The sequence below is a fragment of the Nuphar pumila genome, chromosome 6 (assembly GCF_984573655.1).
Source record: "Nuphar pumila chromosome 6, dmNupPumi1.hap1.1, whole genome shotgun sequence".
NCBI classification, from domain to species: Eukaryota; Viridiplantae; Streptophyta; class Magnoliopsida; order Nymphaeales; family Nymphaeaceae; genus Nuphar; species Nuphar pumila.
The window spans coordinates 127,589,701-127,609,846 of NC_143254.1; the positions used below are offsets into that span (position 1 = coordinate 127,589,701).

Here is a 20,146-nt window from a genome sequence, read left to right on the forward strand (position 1 = left end):
GTGTGGGGTTGATTAGTTAATGGCCGGTTCTGTTCATTGAATTTCATATCCAAACCAAGTTCTCAATCCATTTACATTTAAAACCAGATTGAACCAGGGTGGAAATGCTAATAAGATGCAGACCTAGCGAGGACTTTGTACTTATATTTGGATCTGGATTTTATTGTCCTACACACAATTGTTTAGGATGCAGTAACCGTAACACCCACATTGGAACTGACTCTGAACTGTTTGCTATTTACATCCCCAGACCTAGATCCAATCCCCCATCATCAGGAAGGCAGAGACTAGAGAACCCAAAACTTTTTTGGCCCATCACGGATGAAAATTTGGTCAGGTTCCGACCCATAGTTAACCCACACCAGAATGCCAGTCGGATCCATAACTTATTTGCCCGGTTCTATTTGGATCTGGATCCAGAACCAAAAGTTTTTGAACCATCATAAATGAAAGATGGCCAGGTTCTGACCCAAAACCATCATATATGGGTAATCCACACCCAAATCAGGGTTGGATCCAGAACTTATTCTACCAGCTCTGTTTGGATCTGGATCCAGAACCAATAGTAAATTATCAATGGATCCAAGTCAAAACCAGGTTCTAGCACGGTCTGTTTTACATCTTCTATTTCTATACTAAAAAAACTTAGCGGAGAATGTGATTTTTAGGCTCTGTTTGGCATCCGGTGTCGGAAGCAGAGACGGGGATTTTCGAGATCCCCAACTCGACTCCACTGGTTGTTTCAGGTTAGTTGAGAGGGGAGAGAAGTTCGCATAGGAGTTGGATGATCTGCTCGTTGTTTTTGGTGAAGTTCAACATCATCTCTGTCGACCCATCTCTTCTCCGGATCGTATAAAACGGTGGGTGACACTTGAATTAGTACTTGTGATTGTTTTTATACTATCCATATTCTCTCTTCTCCCATCTCCATTCTCGTCTCCCTCTCAACTCCGAGTCTCCGACTACCAAATAGAGCCTTATCGGATCTGGTATCATGAAAGTTCAGGACATAATCATATCCAGAACCCACTGTGAGATCCGGTTCAGATTCGGAACCTGACCCGGATTGTAGAAAACTGTCACGACCCGACCCGACCCGGAAAAAGCCCTACTTAAAGAGACAAGACCTACCAAAAAAAAGACCCAAAGAATAGTTAGGGCAAATACAAAAAGCTAATCCGGACTATGGGTCCCACGGGCCACACACCCACTCCGGTCCGAACTTTCAAAGTCCGCAACCACCCCGGCCCTCTGCCTTTTCCGCGGGGCCCACCACTTCTTCCATGTCCCGAGCCTCGGTAATCCCGTCATTTCACGCAAAATCCAGGGGCGATTCCATAACCCGAAATCGATGGAGACGAGTAGGAACGCCAATCAGCAAAAAAACCGCAGATCACTGGGCCCACCTCCACCCAACCGATCGCCGTTCGTTGTATAGATGGACGGACAAGATCCTCCGGTTCCATAACGGTCAAGGGGTTCGCATGATTGTTGTGGCGGAATTTCGCCTGCGAATAAAATAGCAATTTTTTGGCCCGGATGTGGGCTTTGACTTTGACCGGTCATGGAAGGGGAAAAGCAGGCCCCCCCTTGTCTCCTCTCTCCTCTCTCCTCTCCTCTGCTTCGTCTTCTTCGCCCTTCCTCCCAACCACATTGCTCTCTGTAAATGGAGAGAAGGGCGAGAGGCGAAGATAAGAAGGGGGAGGATTGATCATTGAATACGACATATAACGTTTTGTATTTTTTTTTTTAAATTTTGGTGATTTTTTTGGGGGGGTTTGGTGAAAATTTTCGGCAGCCATGCATGTAATGCGACGCCTCAAGAGCATTGCCTCGGGCCGCTCTTCCATTTCGGATCCTGTGAGTCTTCTTCTTCTTCTTCTTCTTCTTCCTCTCGTGTTTCCTGTGCTCTGTTTCTCGTTTTGTTGGGGATCCCGATTTCTAGGGTTTCCCTCTTCGTTTTTGCAATTTTGATTGGGAGTTAACTTGATATTGTTGATTTTTTTTGTTGGAATTTGAGAGAAGGATTGTGGTAAGTGAGGAAGATATATCTTTTTGTGATTTTTTGTGGATTGTTGATTTGATTTATTGTGAGGAAGTGTTTTCTTTCGTTTGTGTTCTATTTTGAGATTGTTTAGGGGTTTTTTGCGGGTTATTGAATTTGTAATTAGTCTAGATGCCGTGATTTTTTATTAACATGTTTTTTTTTGCTTTATTTTCTTTTGTTTGATTGCGAGAATGTTGGAGTGAAAAGGATTGATTGGGTGAGTGATATGTGGAATGTGGCATTTGTCTATTTATGGATGAGAATTTTACGAAATCTTTTGAATGGAACTCCTACCATATGACATATCTAATATGTTATTGAGGGAAACTGTATCAGCGATTAGAATGGATATGCTATTAGATGTTGCAGGGTTGTTTTATGAGACTGATGAAAACTTTTGCGCGATCGAAATGCTTATATCATGCTAGAGTCAATATTTGAAGCACGATACGTGCTTGGAAGGTGTGAATTTTCTTACCACGGTTTGAAGTCTGCATATTTTATTTTATATAAGGACTTGGTAAAGTTGGGTAGTGCGTGTTGCGTTTTTATGACAATGTTGTAAATATCGTACTGTATTGTACTATACATGTAGTAACTATGGCCTAACTCGATACAATACAGACTTGTATTGTGATACGAGTGTGTATCTGTATAGTCATGTATGGTACCATATCATACAATATATGTCTGACATATTTTAAAAGGGCAGAAACTTGACTTTTTTAATTTTGGGTTTTAAAGACCTCCCTAGGGTCGATTCTCTGATTTGTGTAGAGGCTTTTAGAGGAGAACCCACGCACTCTAAGATGCATGCTAATTTTTTGAGATGGTTCGTGCGTAAGGAAGATGACTTTTGTAGATTTCTCATATTATAGTGCATTTTCAACATTTTTTGACTCAAGAGAGGGGGCTAAAGTAACAAATCTGTATTCCTTGTTTTCTATTGATTTTTTTCACTCAAGGGAGTGGGCTTCAACCGAGTGCTACTATTGTCATCATATTATTTCGGGTAGTATCTCTCAGTTGAAGCACATTTAGCCGGGATACATCATAATGTTGCCCCTTGTATGTCAAGGGATGTGTTGGATGCTGTGAAATGACAATGCCAGCAATTAGTTACTTAGTTACTGGTATGAGAAAAAAAGATGAGTAAGGCAGAAATGGGGTATGTGCAAGCCTGAGAGGATATGTATGATGAAGATGAGCTCTCTGAAAAAGTAGGGTTCATTATAATTTGGGTCTGGACATTATACCAGACCCGAGTCCATGTTGTGTACAGTATATATTGTATTCTGGGTCTGGATATTATACCAGACCCGGACCCATAGTGTATAGCAAAACAATAAATACATGTTTTAGGTCACAATTTCATTTAGGGATGGCAGTGGACCGGGGAAAGCGGGGCTCCGCCCTGCCTCGCCCTGTTTGGACTGGGGATGAAGGGTATGAAACAGGGACGGAGGCGGGGATGAAGTTAAAATCCATCCTTGTTCGGGGATGGACTTGCACTTTTCCTTGCCCTACCCCGCCCCGCCCCATCCCATCCCCAATCCTTCTAAAGGATGGCAATAGACTGAGGGGAAATGGGGCCCCGCCCCGCCTCATCCCCATTTGAACCGGGAATGGAGGACATGAAACGGGGATGAAGGCGGGGGTGGAGGTTAAAATCCATCTCCGTGCGGGGATGGAGGCGGGGATGGAGGTTCTAATTTTGAGACGGGGCAGGGGTGGAGACCCTGTCCCCCGCCCCTACCCCCCCGGTCCATTGCCATCCCTAATTTCATTATTGAAATCGTGACAGCCGCAACCCTCATTCTCTTTTGCTTTCTCTTTCTCACAAGACAGGTTCTAGGGAAGATTCTCACATGGTATCAGAGCCTAGATCCACCTAGGGTTTGAAGGGGCTTCCAAAAAAAAGGTACGACCAGAACCAGAGGTTTAAGGTTTCGATTCTTTATCTCTCTCGTGTTTTTCACTTTCGTTTCTTCAACCAAAAAAAGGTACGACCAGAACCTAGGGATTCTTTATTCTCTCGTTCCCTTTGTTTCTTTTCTGGTGGATTCACGTCTCACGTGAAGTCTAATATCATCATGTCTAACGTGAATCTCTTAAATATCCAAAAAAAAATCACGTGACTCTCCTGTTTCACGTGAATCCCTAAAGTCAACCCCTCTTGGTCTGATCGTCTGGTATTGGAAACTACCTCAAATATTTTCCAATATTCGACTCTTCTTCTTCGTCTGGTATATCCAGATCTAATCGTGCCTTTGCACCAGATCTGGATCACTTCCCTTCTATGCATTTTCCTTCTTCGTCTGGAGCATTTTTCTTTTCGCTGTCCAGATTTGTTTTTTTTACAGCAGTTTTCAATCTGATTCTATTTCTATCCAGCGTCTCCATCTTTAGTCTGTTTCTTCTCGCTGTCACAACTAGCATTCACATTGCAGTTGTCTGCCCACATCGTATTCATCTAGGTTTTGTCTAAAAACACAGTCATTTTAAAATTTTGTTCAACGTGTGAAACATTCTTATTGCATCAATCTCAAAATTTAAAAAAAAAAACGGAAAGAGAGGAAGGGAAAATTCAGACCTGATTCCCCTTTAAATCTGACAGTCTCCGTTCGACTACTTCTTGAAGGTTGCTCAGCCGCAAAAAAAAAAGGCGACCAACACACTTTTCGGGCAATAGACTGATCACATAAATTTTTTTCTCTCCATTTCCTTCATGGATTCTCATTCTTCTCAATCGAGTCTTCCCTCGTGTTTTCTCAATCAGCTTGTTTCCAAAAAGTTAACCACCTCAAACTTCTTGATTTGGAAGAGACAAATCATTCCTTTTATAAGGAGCCAAGGTCTCTTAGGTCACCTGGATGAAACCACTCCAGTCCCGCTGGAATTTGTTACGAGAGAAGAGAAAGATGATAAAAGGGAAAGTTCAATTGTGTATGTCAAAAATGCAGAATATCTCAACTGGGAAAGGGAAGACCAATCAATAGTTGCATACATCAGATCTACCTTGTCCAAGAGGTTCTTATTGCAATTCCTGACAATTGTACAACCCTGCAACTCTGGGAAATATTGGTTCAGACGTATTCACAAGTCTCACAGGCGAGGATGGTTTTCCTCAAGAGAGAATTTCAGCTGCTGAGAAAAGACTCCATGACCATCATGGAATATCTAAACAAGATGAAGACTATCACAGATCAACTTGCAGTTATAGGATGTGCAGTGAGTGACAGTGATATGGTGCAACAAACTCTGAGTGGATTGGGATCCAACTATAATATGATCGGCACTTTATTACTGTGCCTGCCTGCTCTTCCTATTTTTGATGAGTTGCGAGCTAAATTAATTCAGTATGAAATGACTTTGAAGGGATTTTCTGAAGAAACCCATGTTCATGCAAATTCTCAAAAAGTTTTTGCCATTGGCGTGACTTATGGTTGAGGACAGGGGCGAGGGGGACAAGGGCGAAATGGACACGGAGGACGTGGATTGCTTCCTACTCCAAATATGTTGACTCATGCTCAGGGACAAAAATCTATTCCCACTTGCTTTCTTTGTAACAAAATGGGGCATATCAAGGCGAATTATTGGCACAATCCTAAAAATAAAGGAAAGACTCCACAGTCAGAACCAAAAAGAAAGTCCAACAATATCAGAGACAGTGGGGAGCTTAGAGATTTGTTGATATCCACCTTATCAGAATTGAATTTAAAGCAGAATGATCAAGGAATTTGGTTCGTTGACTCAGGGGCAGCAACTCACGTGACTGGCGATGCAGGTAAACTTTCTAAACCTATTCCTTATTTTGGCAAAAGTAAGATTGTCACTGGTGATGGATCCTACCATTCTGTTTCTCATATTGAAAAATCTGTCATTCCCATGTCACATTCTACTCTTGAACTTTCTGATGTCCTTCATGCTTCAAATATCAAGAAAAATATTGTCTCTGTTTCTAAACTTGTTGATGATAATCATGCTTCAGTCAAATTCACTGCCTTTTCTGTGTAGGTCAAGAACCTGCGCACGAGGGAAACATTCGTTGAAGGAAAGAGACAAGGCAATATGTATGTCTTTCAAGAAGCTCCATGTCACCACCCTCCGCCCTACTCATCTGGATTCAAAGCTTTCATTAGAGTCGTGTTATTTCTCTTCAACAAATGTTTTTAGTATTTCTGAATGTAATAAGCCTTACCTATGGTACAGTCGGTTAGGACATTGTGGGAGTCATTTTATTGAGAAACTTGTTTCTAATAATCTCATTCCAAAGGAAAGTCTCAATGTGGATGAGAAAAGTCAGAAGTGTTCCAGTTGTCTTTTATGCAAAAGTCATGTATTGCCTTTTCATTCTGTTAATAAGAGAGCTTCAAAGCCTTTTGAGATAATATGTTCTGATATATGGGGACCTGTCCCAGTTGTCTCTGGATCTGGAAGCAGATATTACTTAATTTTTGTTGATAGCTACTCTTGATACACCTGGATATATTTCATAAAAAATAAGTCAGAAGTTTTCCTTTTGTTTCAAAACTTCTTTTCCTTAGTAAAAAATCAATTCTCTGAGTCCATCCAATTCTTCCAATGTGATGGAGGGTGGGGAGTTCTCATCTAGTGACTTTATTTCTTTTCTTCAAAATAATGGGATAGGAAGAAGGGTGTCATGTCCACACACACACCTCAACAAAATGGGATTGCTGAGCGAAAACACAGACATATCGTCGAAAGTGCCATGAGTATGCTCCATGACAATAATCTTCCCATTAATCTGTGGACAAAAGCTTTTCATTCTGTCGTACATGTGATAAATAGAATGCCTATGGTTGTTTTGGAAAGTAAGTATCCTTATTACTGTCTCTTTGAGGTTCATCCTAGTTATCATGATTTACGTGCCTTCGGATGTGTTTGTTATGTGCACATTGATCGGCCTCTGAGAAACAAGTTTCAGGACAAGGCTCAAAAGTGTAGATTTGTGGGATATGCAGATGACTACAAAGGATATAGGTGTTATGATCCCGGCAACAGACGTATCAGAATCTCAAGAAATGTTGTCTTTGATAAACAAAATTTTGATCACCAAGCTGGCACAACGGATATGTCCCCTACCACAACCGAAGTTTATTATCCTTGGATGAATTTAGAACTTTTTGCTAGCTCCAATGCAGTCTGTTCTCCAGATTGTGTGCAGCAGGATGAAGAAATGTTCGCGACTATTGGTACATCGGGAGCACAAAATGGGGGAAGAAGTACCATCATCGGTACCGGGCAGATACAAGGGCATTTCATATACTAGACAGAGAACGTCATCATCAGGCCTTTTAAATTGCGCCCCAGCAACTGCGCCTACTTCATCTCATACTTTCGAGGTCGGAAGATCCAATCGCATGCGACATCCTATTGATCAGTGGGTCAGCTATAACAACTTCTCCTTGGATTTTCAGCTTTTTTTATCTGCCCTCAATAAGGAAGATGAACCTATCATGTACTATCAGGCAACCACTTCTACCAAATGGGTAGAAGCTATGATTGATGAGATGCAAGTCTTACATGAATGTGGAACTTGGGAAATTATTCCCAGATCACCTGACAAAAATGTTGTCAGATGCAAATGGGTCTACAAAATAAAGTATAAACCAGATGGAACCATTAAACGATACAAGGCAAGACTGGTGGCAAAAAGGTTCACCCAAGAAGCAGGTCAAGACTATGATAGAAACCTTCAACCCAGTGGTGAGAATGGGAACGATTCGAATCATTCTTTCCTTGGCTGTTGAACATGGATGGAAGCTAAGTCAACTTGATGTAAAAAATGCATTCTTGCATGGGGATTTGAAGGAGGAAGTCTACATGGAACAACCCCCTGGATATCTCGCGCAAAATTGTAAAACACGTGTGCAGGCTAAAAAGAGCTATCTATGGCCTAAAACAAGCATCTCATTCTTGGTTTAACTTTTCACTTAAGATTCAAAAACATGGATTTCCACGCTCTCTACTGGATCACTCATTATTCATTTTTAGAAGTCAGAATGTGACCATGCTATTATGAATTTATGTTGATGATATTGTCATCATAGGAAACTCTGAAGATCATATCCAAGAAGTGAAAAACCTATTGGGTCAGAGGTTCAAAATGAAAGATCTTGGTGCCTTGCACTATTTTCTTGGTGTATAAGTCGATAGCCAGACTCATGGCTTGACTCTCACTCAGCACAAGTATACGATAAATGTTCTCAGCAAGGCAGGTATGAAAGACTGCAAGCCTCTAGGAACTCCAAGTGTGCTTCATAAAAAACTAAGTGCTCATGATGGAAACCTGTGTGAGGATCCCACCAGGTACCGCAGTCTAATAAGGATGTTACAGTATCTCACATTCACTCGATCTGATATTGTTTATTCAGTCAATCAAGTGTCTCAATTTATGCATGCGCCACGTACTGGCCATATGGAGGTGGTTAAGCGGATACTCAGATATCTGAAAGAAACCATTGGAGATGGGTTGATATATTCTCCACAGTCGTCTGGCAAGGATGTGCGTGAACTTACTATATATTGTGATGCAGACTGGGCAGGGGACCCTGATAAACGAAGGTCTACATCAGGATATTGTGTTTTTATTGGAAGAAACTTAGTCTCTTGGAGTAGTAGAAAATAAAAGGTTGTCGCTAGATCAAGCACAGAGACTGAGTATAGATCCATGGCTGCTGCTACTGCTGAAGTCACATGGGTCAGGCATTTACTAACTGAAGTGGGAGAAATAATCTCTCGTTCTACATTATTGTGTGACAATCAAAGTGTTCTCAACATGTCATTCAATCCAGTACATCATAGTCGTGCTAAGCATATTGAGATCGACCAACATTTTGTAAGACAAAAAGTTGAAGAAAAAGAAATCGAGCCTGAATTTGTTAATACTGAAAAACAAGTTGCAAACATATTTACAAAGGGCTTGACAAAAGATCGTTTTTTGATGCTTAAAGACAAGTTGTTCATGGTTCAAGACCATGTTCAACTTGAGGGGAGGTGAAAAAGTAGGGTTCATTATAATTTGGGTCTGGACATTATACCAGAGCCGAATCCATGTTGTGTATAGTATATATTGTATTCTGGGTCTGGATATTATACCAGACCCGGACCCACAGTGTATAGCAAAACAATAAATACATGTTTTAGGTCACGATTTCATTATTGAAATCGTGACAGCCGCAACCCTCATTCTCTTTTGCTTTCTCTTTCTCACAAGACAAGTTCTAGGGAAGATTCTCACACTCTCTTCTTCTGATCCTACAACCCTTTGCATTCCATCATGAGAAGAAGATAATGATGATGATTATTGAGGTTACAGAGGAATAGTTAGGTACCTAATGCTTTTTGTCCTACAGATCTTAGATAGGGGTTTTCAGGCTATGTCACACAGACTCGACTCCAAGGTCGACGCACCCGCGTCGACACGCACCAACACGGGTGCGGCTCGGACTCGGTCAACCCGACCCTGGGTGCGGTCAACGCACCCAGGGTCCATTTTGGTCCATTTTTTGGATTTTTTTTTTTAAAAAAAAATTGGGCTACAGAATTAAAAAAAAAAAATCTTGGGGTGTGTGTGTGTGCTGCCCCCTATAACCCCCATCCAGGGGCGACCCCCCCGGACCCCCGCCCGCAACCGTGCAGCGGGACCCACACCGGGGAACACCCCCCCCCTTTCCCCCTCCTGTAAGGAAAAAAACCCTGAATCAGGCTTCACAACTCATCATTTGTCCCATAATGGGCACAACTTTGACCGAGTCTTATATATATGTATATATATATATATATATATATATATATATATATATATATATATATATATATAGCCTAGTCCCCGTGTCCAAAAATTTTGAAATTGCGCCACACTCGTGTCGCACCCGCACCTGCACCCATGTGACATAGTTTTCAGGTTTTTTTTTTTTAAATCTGACCTTACATATGTGTTTTAGATGATTGATTTGGGCTAAAAAATCACACTTGGATCATGTTTTTGAGAAAAAAGATGACTTTTAAGCAATGAATATTTTTTATTAAAATTGTAGACCGCTGATTTTTGAATGTTATAAAAACCTAACTTGGTGTTGGAATGACGATCCAAAAGTCGATTCCAACAAAATCAAACTTGTAGATCACATTTATATGGTCAGATTTTAGAAAAAATAGAAACAATCTTTCTAAAGCTCAGTAGGCACGTGGTAGGCACAAAAAGCGTTAGACACCTACCCATTATTCTGAGGTTATATTTTCAAAAAACTTAGTTATTTAACACTTAATTATTCATAAACTTGGTTATTTTGTTTTTGTTTATATAATATAAAAGTATGAGTCTTGTGGCATGTTCTTAATTGCAAGATATTTAATATTTTACATTGTTCTTGTGAGATATGCATGCAATATTATGTATATTAGTTGATGTTTGATGATGTCTTATGCAGTTGATAGAGACATAAATTCTTCATATATGAATTTATAGTTGTATTTTGTGCAATTCATCATTGTTTCACGTGTCATGATTTTTTTAGAAATTTTTCTGTTTTTCTTGATTTTTTAAAAAATTTGAACAAAATTTATTATAAATTTATAATTTTTTACGATACGCTATGATACGTATTTAACTTTATGCGCGACCGATATGGGTAACAATATGCTACTTACAAACTTGGTTTATGGTGTGAAGATGCAGGTAAAATTCATGTGGTCTGGTCTCCTTTTGTGACAGCTTCATTTTGCTTTATTGTTCAGAGTTGCCCAAATATCGATTTGATTGAATTTTTTATTTTTTTTGGAACTAAGCACAACTTCCCCTGAATCATTGTCTATCTAAATTACAGTGTAAATGGTGCTATTTCTGTAACTTGAGATTAAAAAAAATTCCTGACTGTTGAAGGCCATCACTTTAGACACTTGGTTGCGATTGGTTTTGAATATAATTGCATCTTTTTATTTCTGTTGAAACCAGGTTGGGGATTCTGGCTCCAAAAGAGCAAAGTTTGATCAGGGAGGAAAAGGCAAAGTTCCAGCGGCATCGGATTCCGTGGAACATGCTGGGATGAGCCTCCAGCAGCCTGTGGCTGCTGCGGCTTCAGTGACTGATATGGTTAATGTGGATGCACCAAATGCCAGATCTATTGCTAAGAGTGAAAATGTTGGTGTTGAAAACCTTCCCAAGGAAATGCATGACATGAAAATTAGTGATGATAAAGTTGATCGTCACAATGATAAAGTAAGCTTTTCCTCGTTCACTTTTGTTTATACAGTTTTATGAGAAGAAGTTCTACAAATGCCAATATATGCTATGGTTGCATTTGTTGCTGAGAGCCTAATGTTCTCATTGATGTTGCCTGATTTGTTTGTTTGAAGGTGACACAGGGTCAGGAGGCAACTGTTGTGAATGGAAGTGGCACCGAGGCAGGTCATATCATTAGAATGACTATAGGTGGTGAAAATGGCCAGCCAAAACATGTACGCTTCTTGAATTTATCTCATGTTGTAATGAACACTTGTCTAAATGGTCTTGAATCATTGTTCCCTTGGTGGCATGTAGCAAGTGTGTCTTTTATGGGTTCATAATGATTTAATTTGACCAATATTACAAAGCTTGTTCTCTGGAAAATCTCAGCAAGGGAAATTCCGGAGATAAAATTAAAAAAAAATCTGAAAATTTTGTCCTGTATTAAAATATAAACACATGTAAATATGAATAAAAGTATGAAGATAACATATGAAAGTATTTTTGTCACATTAAAATGCAATATTCTAAAAATAGATATTTGAAACTGTATTTTTTTTATGCGGATTATATCTGCTTTTGTAAAAATCATGATATTTTCAAAATATCACCAATACTTGTTGTGTAGATTTTGTTTCTGCTTCATGTTGGCTTATTCTGTAAACAAATGATTTTGGTTGCCATCCTCTATTGGGTTGTACACTTTCTTGTTGACTATCATCCAATCTTTGCAAAAACTAATTTAGATCTCTTGCGAACATGGTCTAAACATGAATTCTTGTCTGTTAATTATGAAGCTGTCCAAGTTTGCATTGTTCTGCCTACTCTCTTATCTTGTTTCTTCCTTCAGTTTTTTGTGCTTGATTCTTTGACTTGGGAATTTTTTGCTTCAACGAACTTTCTGAAATTTAAATTGAATTTGATAATGGCCTCTAAATGGTTTAGCATGTGCTGATAACATTTCTCCTGTTGTTTGGATTTCTATGCAGTCAATATCATACATGGCAGAACGTGTTGTTGGAACTGGTTCCTTTGGTGTTGTCTTCCAGGTATGTGTTGCAAGTTTATGATCTTTTATTTAGAATAAGGTTTTTGCTTTTCCAGAATTTTCCCCATTTGGATGCACTTTAATGTGTTATATGCAGGCCAAGTGTCTAGAAACTGGTGAAGCAGTTGCTATAAAGAAGGTTCTACAAGATAAGAGATATAAAAACCGGGAGCTCCAAATAATGCGGTTGCTTGAACATCCTAATGTGGTTCAGCTGAAGCATTGCTTCTTTTCAACTACTGACAAAGATGAGCTGTACCTTAACCTTGTGCTGGAGTATGTTTCTGAGACAGTTTATCGAGTTTCCAGACAATACACCAGGATTAACCAACAGATGCCTATCATCTATGTTCAGTTGTACACTTATCAGGTAAGTTATGTTGATGCCATTGGCATGTTTATTTCTCTTCAAATGGTAGGCTCTGGTATTATCTTTGCCTTTATTGATTAAACTTGTGTTCTTTCTTGGTCAGATTTGCAGATCACTAGCTTACATTCATGGTGTTCTTGGTGTATGTCACCGTGACATAAAACCACAGAATTTATTGGTGAGAGTAGTATTAATGTTTCCATTTATCTTCTTTCTTCTACTCTAGCATCACCTCTTCATTTTTTTAAGTGTAGGTTCTAAGTGAAACTTACATATTTAGGTTGGCTTGTTACCAGACTTTTCTTTGGTACAAAATGTATATGGGGTTGGAATTGGAGTTAGTGTGCTAGGATTGAAAAGCATAATATGCACTACAAGTAAATGAAAATTTATGGTAAAAAGAAATGGAGACAGTTTATATATGAAATCAGCTGCATGCATCTTTTACACAAAAAACAATAATTCTATGGAGCTTCTACATATGAACACTGAGGGAAATCGGAAAAAATTGAGAATCACATTCTTGGTACACCTGCATTCAATTTGAAAATTTTTAGAATTAACTAAGATGCATAGTTCAAAGAATTATAAGCTAAGCTATTTCATCTTATTTTTTCAAAAAGACAACTTTCGAAGTGTGCATGCATGTGTGGGTGTTCCATGAATGACGACCAATTAAAGAGAGGGATGCCTGCGATTATGCATATCTTGCTGCTTCTACCTAAGAATCTTTTATTCCCTTCTAGGAAAAGGTGGAGTTTGAACTTTGCACCGAAGGTTTCTTGTATAAAATGATGCCACTTTTCCTTCACCATTGTTATAAGGTTTTCCTTCTATATATTTTGTCTTTACTAGTGTTCGGTCAAATAAATAATGATCATTTTTTCCATTAAAATTACCTCTGCTGATGATATAAACCATGATGGCATCGTGTGCATTTAAATGAAAAAAAAAGAGAAAAATCCTCCTTCCAAAGACTCGGTATACAGTTCTGCTATGCTTCCATATCCCAAATTTTCTTTGTTGTCCATTGGGTGCAAGCATTAGTGCCTTACTAGTATCAAGTACGTAGACCACATCCTACATTGGTTTTGGCAACTGCCATTATGACCGTTTCATGGAAATCAGTGTCATCATTATTGGCTAAGAACATAACATGATGTGAGGTGCGATGTCTGGTAGTCTGGCCATCTTGTTCAGGTATGGTGCTTCATGATCCACTGGAAAATTGTGAACTGTTAATAGTATTTAATACTGAAGAGGAACACATCATACTTTTATGCTTATTACTGGTCATGAATTTGGAAGTCACTTCCAGAAAGATCAGACTTTCTCTTTCTTTGTTATACTTGATATTTTATGGTATTGTAATCCTTCTCAAGATTCTCAAAATCAATGTATGATATATATATATATATATATATACACGAAAAAAAACAGCCAGAAGTTTTTGGGGATTTTGCTATTAAAATTGTATATATTTATATTCATTTGAAAGATAAAATTATGAAATCTTTTACATCTTGGGTATTTATTGTGTTTTTGCTTTACCAAAATGTAGCATCTGCTTGCAAGATTTGTATGTATAGAATGGTGGATGATCTACCATTTGTATGTATACTCGAGTTATTATTTGTTCCTTGTGAGTAAATTACTTATTCAATCAATAGAACTACAAGTGAAAATAATGATAAAATCTTTCTTGATAGTTACTAGAATATGGCATAGTTTTGCAGGTTAATCCTCACACTCATCAACTGAAGCTTTGTGATTTTGGGAGTGCTAAAGTGCTGGTAAGGTCTCTCTCTGTTCATGTGCAGGTGGAAAGCACCTTAATGTATTTTTATTCTGAATCGCCTTGGAATGTTCATATACTAAATGGCCCTTCATTTGTTATTGCAGGTGCCAGGTGAACCAAATATATCGTACATATGCTCACGATATTATAGGGCTCCAGAGCTAATATTTGGAGCTACAGAGTACACAACTGCCATAGATATGTGGTCGGCTGGCTGTGTTTTAGCTGAGCTTCTCCTAGGACAGGTTGGTATACTTGTTTTTTGTAGTGTTTTCTCCACCATACTGGTGTAAAAAAAATGGGCAACTCTGGCATCCACTTGGGTTTTTAACTTTGATAGTAGTGAAGCAAGTCCAAGGCAGTGAACAAATGGCTTTTCTATGTGATTACTGATTTGGAAATGTGGAAATTATTTTGTTAAAGTTTAATTGTTCAGTTTGTCTTGTTTTTTTTTTCCTTTTGCAAGCTGGAGTTTGGTCCTACTAGCTGTATGGTTTCAATTATGGTCCGTAAACAAGCATGGAGAGAGAGAGAGAGAGAGAGAGAGAGAGAGAGAGAGAGAGAGAGAGAGAGAGAGAGAGAGAGAGAGGATCTTGATCCAATTCCGACCTGACTGAAAAGAATATAGACGGATACGGATCAAAATTTTGATTCCATTTTAGAAATGGATCAGATTTGAAACCTGCAGTTTCAGGTTGATTCAGATCCAGGTCAGAACCAGATAGATAAATAATCATAATCAATCCGACCCATGTGAAATGTGTTGCACTGCTTACCCTCTTTTCTTACATGTCATGGTAATGCTACAGTATAGGTCTGAAATTCTGCATACATGGCATTTTTCTTTTATCAATTTCCATAAAATAAGTTATTCAGTTGAGACCTTGCCCATCACTTCTTCCACTTGCTATTACTAAATGGACTGTCAGCCAACATAAGTTTGGAGTCCTTTGCTGAATCAATATGATTGTTTCTTTGTGCAGCCCCTGTTTCCAGGTGAAAGCGGTGTTGATCAGCTGGTGGAAATTATTAAGGTTTGAATTGTGATGCCTGACACTTAGTGTCACACTTAAGCATGTAATTGTTGTATTAAATCCTTAATGTGGCTGTTGATGTTTTTTTTAGATTTTGGGGACTCCAACTAGGGAAGAGATTAGATGCATGAATCCAAATTACACAGACTTCAAGTTTCCTCAGCTTAAAGCTAATCCTTGGTACAAGGTCAGGCAGAAACTACTATTGATTATCTGTTTATTTTATTTTCTTACTATCCATGTCATGTTGTGATTCTTGTCCAGTCAGCTTATCTTTGAAAGATACATGTGTAGGTTTTTCATAAGAGAACACCCCCTGAAGCAATTGATCTTGTCTCAAGGCTGCTCCAGTATTCCCCTAATATGCGTTGCACTGCTGTAAGGATTTCCATGCTCCGCTCTTTGTGATGCCCAAATTTGTTCTTCAATAGTTTTTTCATATAACATGTGCATTATGCTTCTCTTTGGACACATTCTACATTTAACTTTTATAGCGATGATATTTCCAAGGAAAAGGCCTTGGTTTTCCAATTCTTCAAGGTGAAAAAAAAGAGCATTGTCTACTAGTTCTTTTGGTGGTTACATCTATTCTAGTAATGGAGTGTATCCTCAGTTGTGTTTCTATTATGTTCAACCTGTTACTATTATGTTGAGTTACAATAACCTTAATGGTTGCATGAGTTGTCATCATTGTTGACATGCTTTCTTGGTTGTTTATGTGTTCATTTCCACCAGCTGGTGCAATTGAACACTAATCTATGAGACTGACCTTTCAGTGGTTGAAGTATGCAGTCTGTCTTGGTATGTTCTTTCAGACTGCCAGATTTAGGGTGCTACTTAAAAGGGGAGGTGTTTCCAAAATATATTTGTCTGCATCTAGGCTTTTTTATGTATAAAAGAAAGGAATAAATAGAAGCAAACAGTATGAACACTAATGGAATTCCTGCCCATAGGTCGCCCATAAGTCGTATATGTTTTTTGTTATTATTAGTTGCAAGAATTTACTTATTAAAATATAATAATGATGGACTATATAGAACCATGATATCTCCAAAAAGATTAGCAAAAATATAGATAAAAAAACACAGTTAGTAAATGTAAAACACAAAGAAATTGAATAACTCAGATAAATATATCTACATACATACAATACTTACATACCTATATACGTATAGATGTATGTAGAGTGAGTGTGTGTGTGTGTGTGTGTGTGAGAGAGAGAGAGAGAGAGAGAGAGAGAGAGAGAGAGAGAGAGAGAGAGAGATGATGGTGATGATAAATTCATGTAGCACTTTGGTTTAGTTTGACTGTAGAAATAATAATAATAATAATCACTGAAAACAAAAGGTGAACCACCATTTCAGTAGGCATGTGAACTTTTTACAAGTTCTATAAAGAGGTAAAAGTGTGAGGAAGGATGGGGGTTGGGGAGAATTAAGTTAATTATGATAAAAATATAAAGATGAGATCAATCTACTTTTGGGAAAGGATGGATGTGTCTTTTGAAATATTTTACCTAATCGAATTATTGTAACTAAATAAGTAAAAAAGATTTGTTGAGAAGATAAGTGAAAACCCTTTGGAACATTGTTATAAATATTGTATCGTCTCATGTGGTATGATACATTGTGATGTATCGTAGTATCTCTAGCCAATGCGATACAATATGCCCCCCTGAATAAGAAAGAACTGTGTATTGGGCTGTATCATACTATACATGCCTTATCCTAAGACATGGTTATTTTCCACATTTTTTGTTGAGAATTTTCAGGTAATTTATTTTGGATCCTTTTTCACTTTTAGTGACAACTTTTTACATAAATGAAGCTTTAGTAGAGTCTTATTCACTTATTTCATAAGCTATGCGAACAAAAAAGTAGAAATTTCTTCTTAATTTATTGTGATTAGTGAAGACAAGAAAGAATAGAAGTATTATTATGGAAGAACACACATTATTCAACTTTTTTGCTTATTGTAATTAGTGAAACTAATCAATGAAAGACATTATGAAACTTTTTTTTAATTATTACTAATGAAATGACATTACTTTCTTTTTTTTACTCTTTAATGTTTAATCTCGGACTCTTTTGATATATGTAATAGATATATTGTTATAGCATCATAAGTATATCTTTTATACTTGATAATTCTTACATATTTAATCATTCTCAATTTATTTCATAATTAAGTTTACTTAATATTGTAGTTTGACTACTTAAATGTGTTTTATTTCTCTTTGTGGTCATATTTTTTAATTTTTATAGCTATTTTAAATTGTATTTTATTTTGAATTATGTGATTGTTATAGTTTGTTTATTCAAAACTTTTTTCTTTTGTTTTGTTATCTAATGTGACTCTTTAATAGTAAACCTTTTGTTTTGTTAGTTGTTAATTTGTTACAATATTGTTTCACATGCTATAATAATACGTGTATGTTTAATTGTTCATAATGCTTCATTTGATTTCTTTTTTTTCCTATTTCATTCTATGATTTTTTCTAATTTTTCTGATTTTGTGTATTTTTTGTGATTTTTAAAATGGAGTTTTTTCCAAATCTTACGATGTGATATGATTCAGTATAATACATCCATATCGCCAGCCTGTCCAATGCAGGTTCCAATACGATAGTTACAACATGGCTTTGGAAGGTTATTCATCTTATTACTAGTTTGAGCAACCATTTTTTACAGAGCAATGATTGGTGTCAAAACAAAATTGTAAAGCTGTGAAATATCACTCGTAGTGTCATGTTTTGGAAAAAGTTTAGAACAACAATTTTTTGTCTTGACTTCCCACTTCTGATTTGTGTGTGTGTAACCCAATGTTCCTTGCAAAGTCTTGATATCATCGACTTTGATGTTAAGTTGACCTAGCAATTCAGCCACATTCTCCCTGAAGCCATAACATGGAATCTGTATGATGTTTCTATTATTCTAATGAATTTGTTATGCTTGGCAGTTGGAAGCATGTGTGCATCCGTTCTTCAATGACTTGCGAGATCCTAATGCACGCTTGCCGAGTGGTTTGCCCCTTCCTCCACTTTTTGACTTCCGGCCTCAAGGTAGAACTTGCTGCCCTTAAACACAATCAATCAAGTACAATTTTAGCTACCTGTTTTTGTTTAATTCAATTTTATGTATTTTTTGCCTTGCAAAACATCAAATAGAGCTGGCAGGTGCTTCTCCTGAGCTGCTGCAACGTCTCATCCCGGAGCATGCAAGGAAATAAAAGTCATTTTCCGGTCGTTCAGTGTTCTTGTGATGGTAGAGTAGCACATAGTACCTAATAACTTCAGTATAGCAGCAGAAGAGAAATGTCGCTCTCACCGAACTAAGGATGACCTCTTTGTCCTGCTACAACATTCGTTGGTGTCCATAAGCATCCATTCTGTTTGCTTGTTGAGGGTATATGGTGAGCAAGACAACAGAGAAATGGAGGGGCCGTGCTCTGCTAATTTGATGTCAAAGTGAATGTTACCTCTTTGAATGTAATGTCCTAATATGTATGTGCTGTACGCAAAGAAATCTGAGTTGTGTTTTTTTTCCTTTTTGTCTGTAATTTATATTTGGAATAGATGGGAGGATTATTTACCACTTGTACAACTCTCATCCTGGATGTTTAGTATGTAGAATTTCTCAATCTAATGGAAGTTCTTGTATCGATTTGCGTTGCAAAATTTCTATCGACTTGTGGACATTTATTATGAGAAAACTTGTGTTTAAGGGCATGTCTGAAACCTATCAAGTGCCATTGTCACATCGTGCGGCACCTGGTGATTCCCTATCATCAGCCTGATGAGCCTAAGGAAGCCACTGCACACACACAAAGACGAACGCAAGATCACAAACGAGGTGCCACGGCTCCGTCTCACAATCACACATGCAAAATATCAATGCAGATCATTTGAAGAAAACATCTATGCATTATAAGAAAGCAATTGTACATCAGTAAAATACTTGTACTCATTGAAGTTGCAGCGAGTGCAATCGAGCTTCCACTAACGCATACAGGTAGGCTTTTAGGTTGGCCCAACACTTAGCAAGAAATGAAACACCCATTACAAATAGATCGTTCTAAGGGACAAAACATGAATTTACATCATATTTACAAGCAATTGGCCACACAGGGCATATGTAAAATAGTACAGGGCTGGTGGTAGTGCAAAAGAGGGGGTCGGTGGAACATGCTCCCTTGCCTAAGTTTGCACTGTCCTCCATGCTATTTGCTGGTGGTAGTTTTCATTCTGCTATTGAAATTGGTGGATGTTGTGTGGCGTCTTTCAACTTCGCTTTCTGACAGACCCTTCCACTACAATAGGTATTTATTCACTTCGCCAAGGTAGTTGTTTACATGATCCATTATAACTCAACTTCTCCAAAAGCTTGTGTGCATGTTGATGAGGGTACTTGTTGCAGGATGGGCGCTCGCTGAGAAATGCTCAAGCTAGGATATTCTTTGTCTTCATCTTCATTGAAGGGTTTCAGGTTGTATACAGGAAAAACTAAATGAACTTGGAAACTGGTGGAAAGATCTAACTTTTACACCAGGTTATCTACCCACTGGGTGATGACGAAGGGTCCATCATATACTTCTGAATGA

The 20,146-nt window shown here is 38.0% G+C and overlaps 1 protein-coding gene across 2 annotated transcripts; it reads left to right on the plus strand.

Moving 5' to 3' along the window:
- The first annotated feature begins 1,661 nt into the window (after positions 1-1,661).
- LOC149836136 (shaggy-related protein kinase epsilon-like) lies at positions 1,662-19,223 on the plus strand. 2 transcript variants are annotated; one of them, XM_090010800.1, is made up of 13 exons: positions 1,662-1,860; positions 11,028-11,291; positions 11,438-11,530; positions 12,287-12,346; positions 12,443-12,715; positions 12,819-12,893; positions 14,452-14,508; positions 14,618-14,758; positions 15,497-15,547; positions 15,639-15,734; positions 15,842-15,925; positions 18,506-18,608; positions 18,714-19,223. In XM_090010800.1, exons 1-13 carry the CDS (start codon positions 1,801-1,803, stop codon positions 18,773-18,775), a joined length of 1,419 nt encoding a protein of 472 aa, XP_089866926.1. In that variant the 5' UTR covers positions 1,662-1,800; the 3' UTR covers positions 18,776-19,223. The 2 variants fall into 2 exon arrangements, with proteins under 2 accessions (XP_089866926.1, XP_089866925.1); XM_090010799.1 differs by having other exon boundaries at positions 11,429-11,530; positions 18,714-18,908.
- Positions 19,224-20,146: the final 923 nt, after the last annotated feature.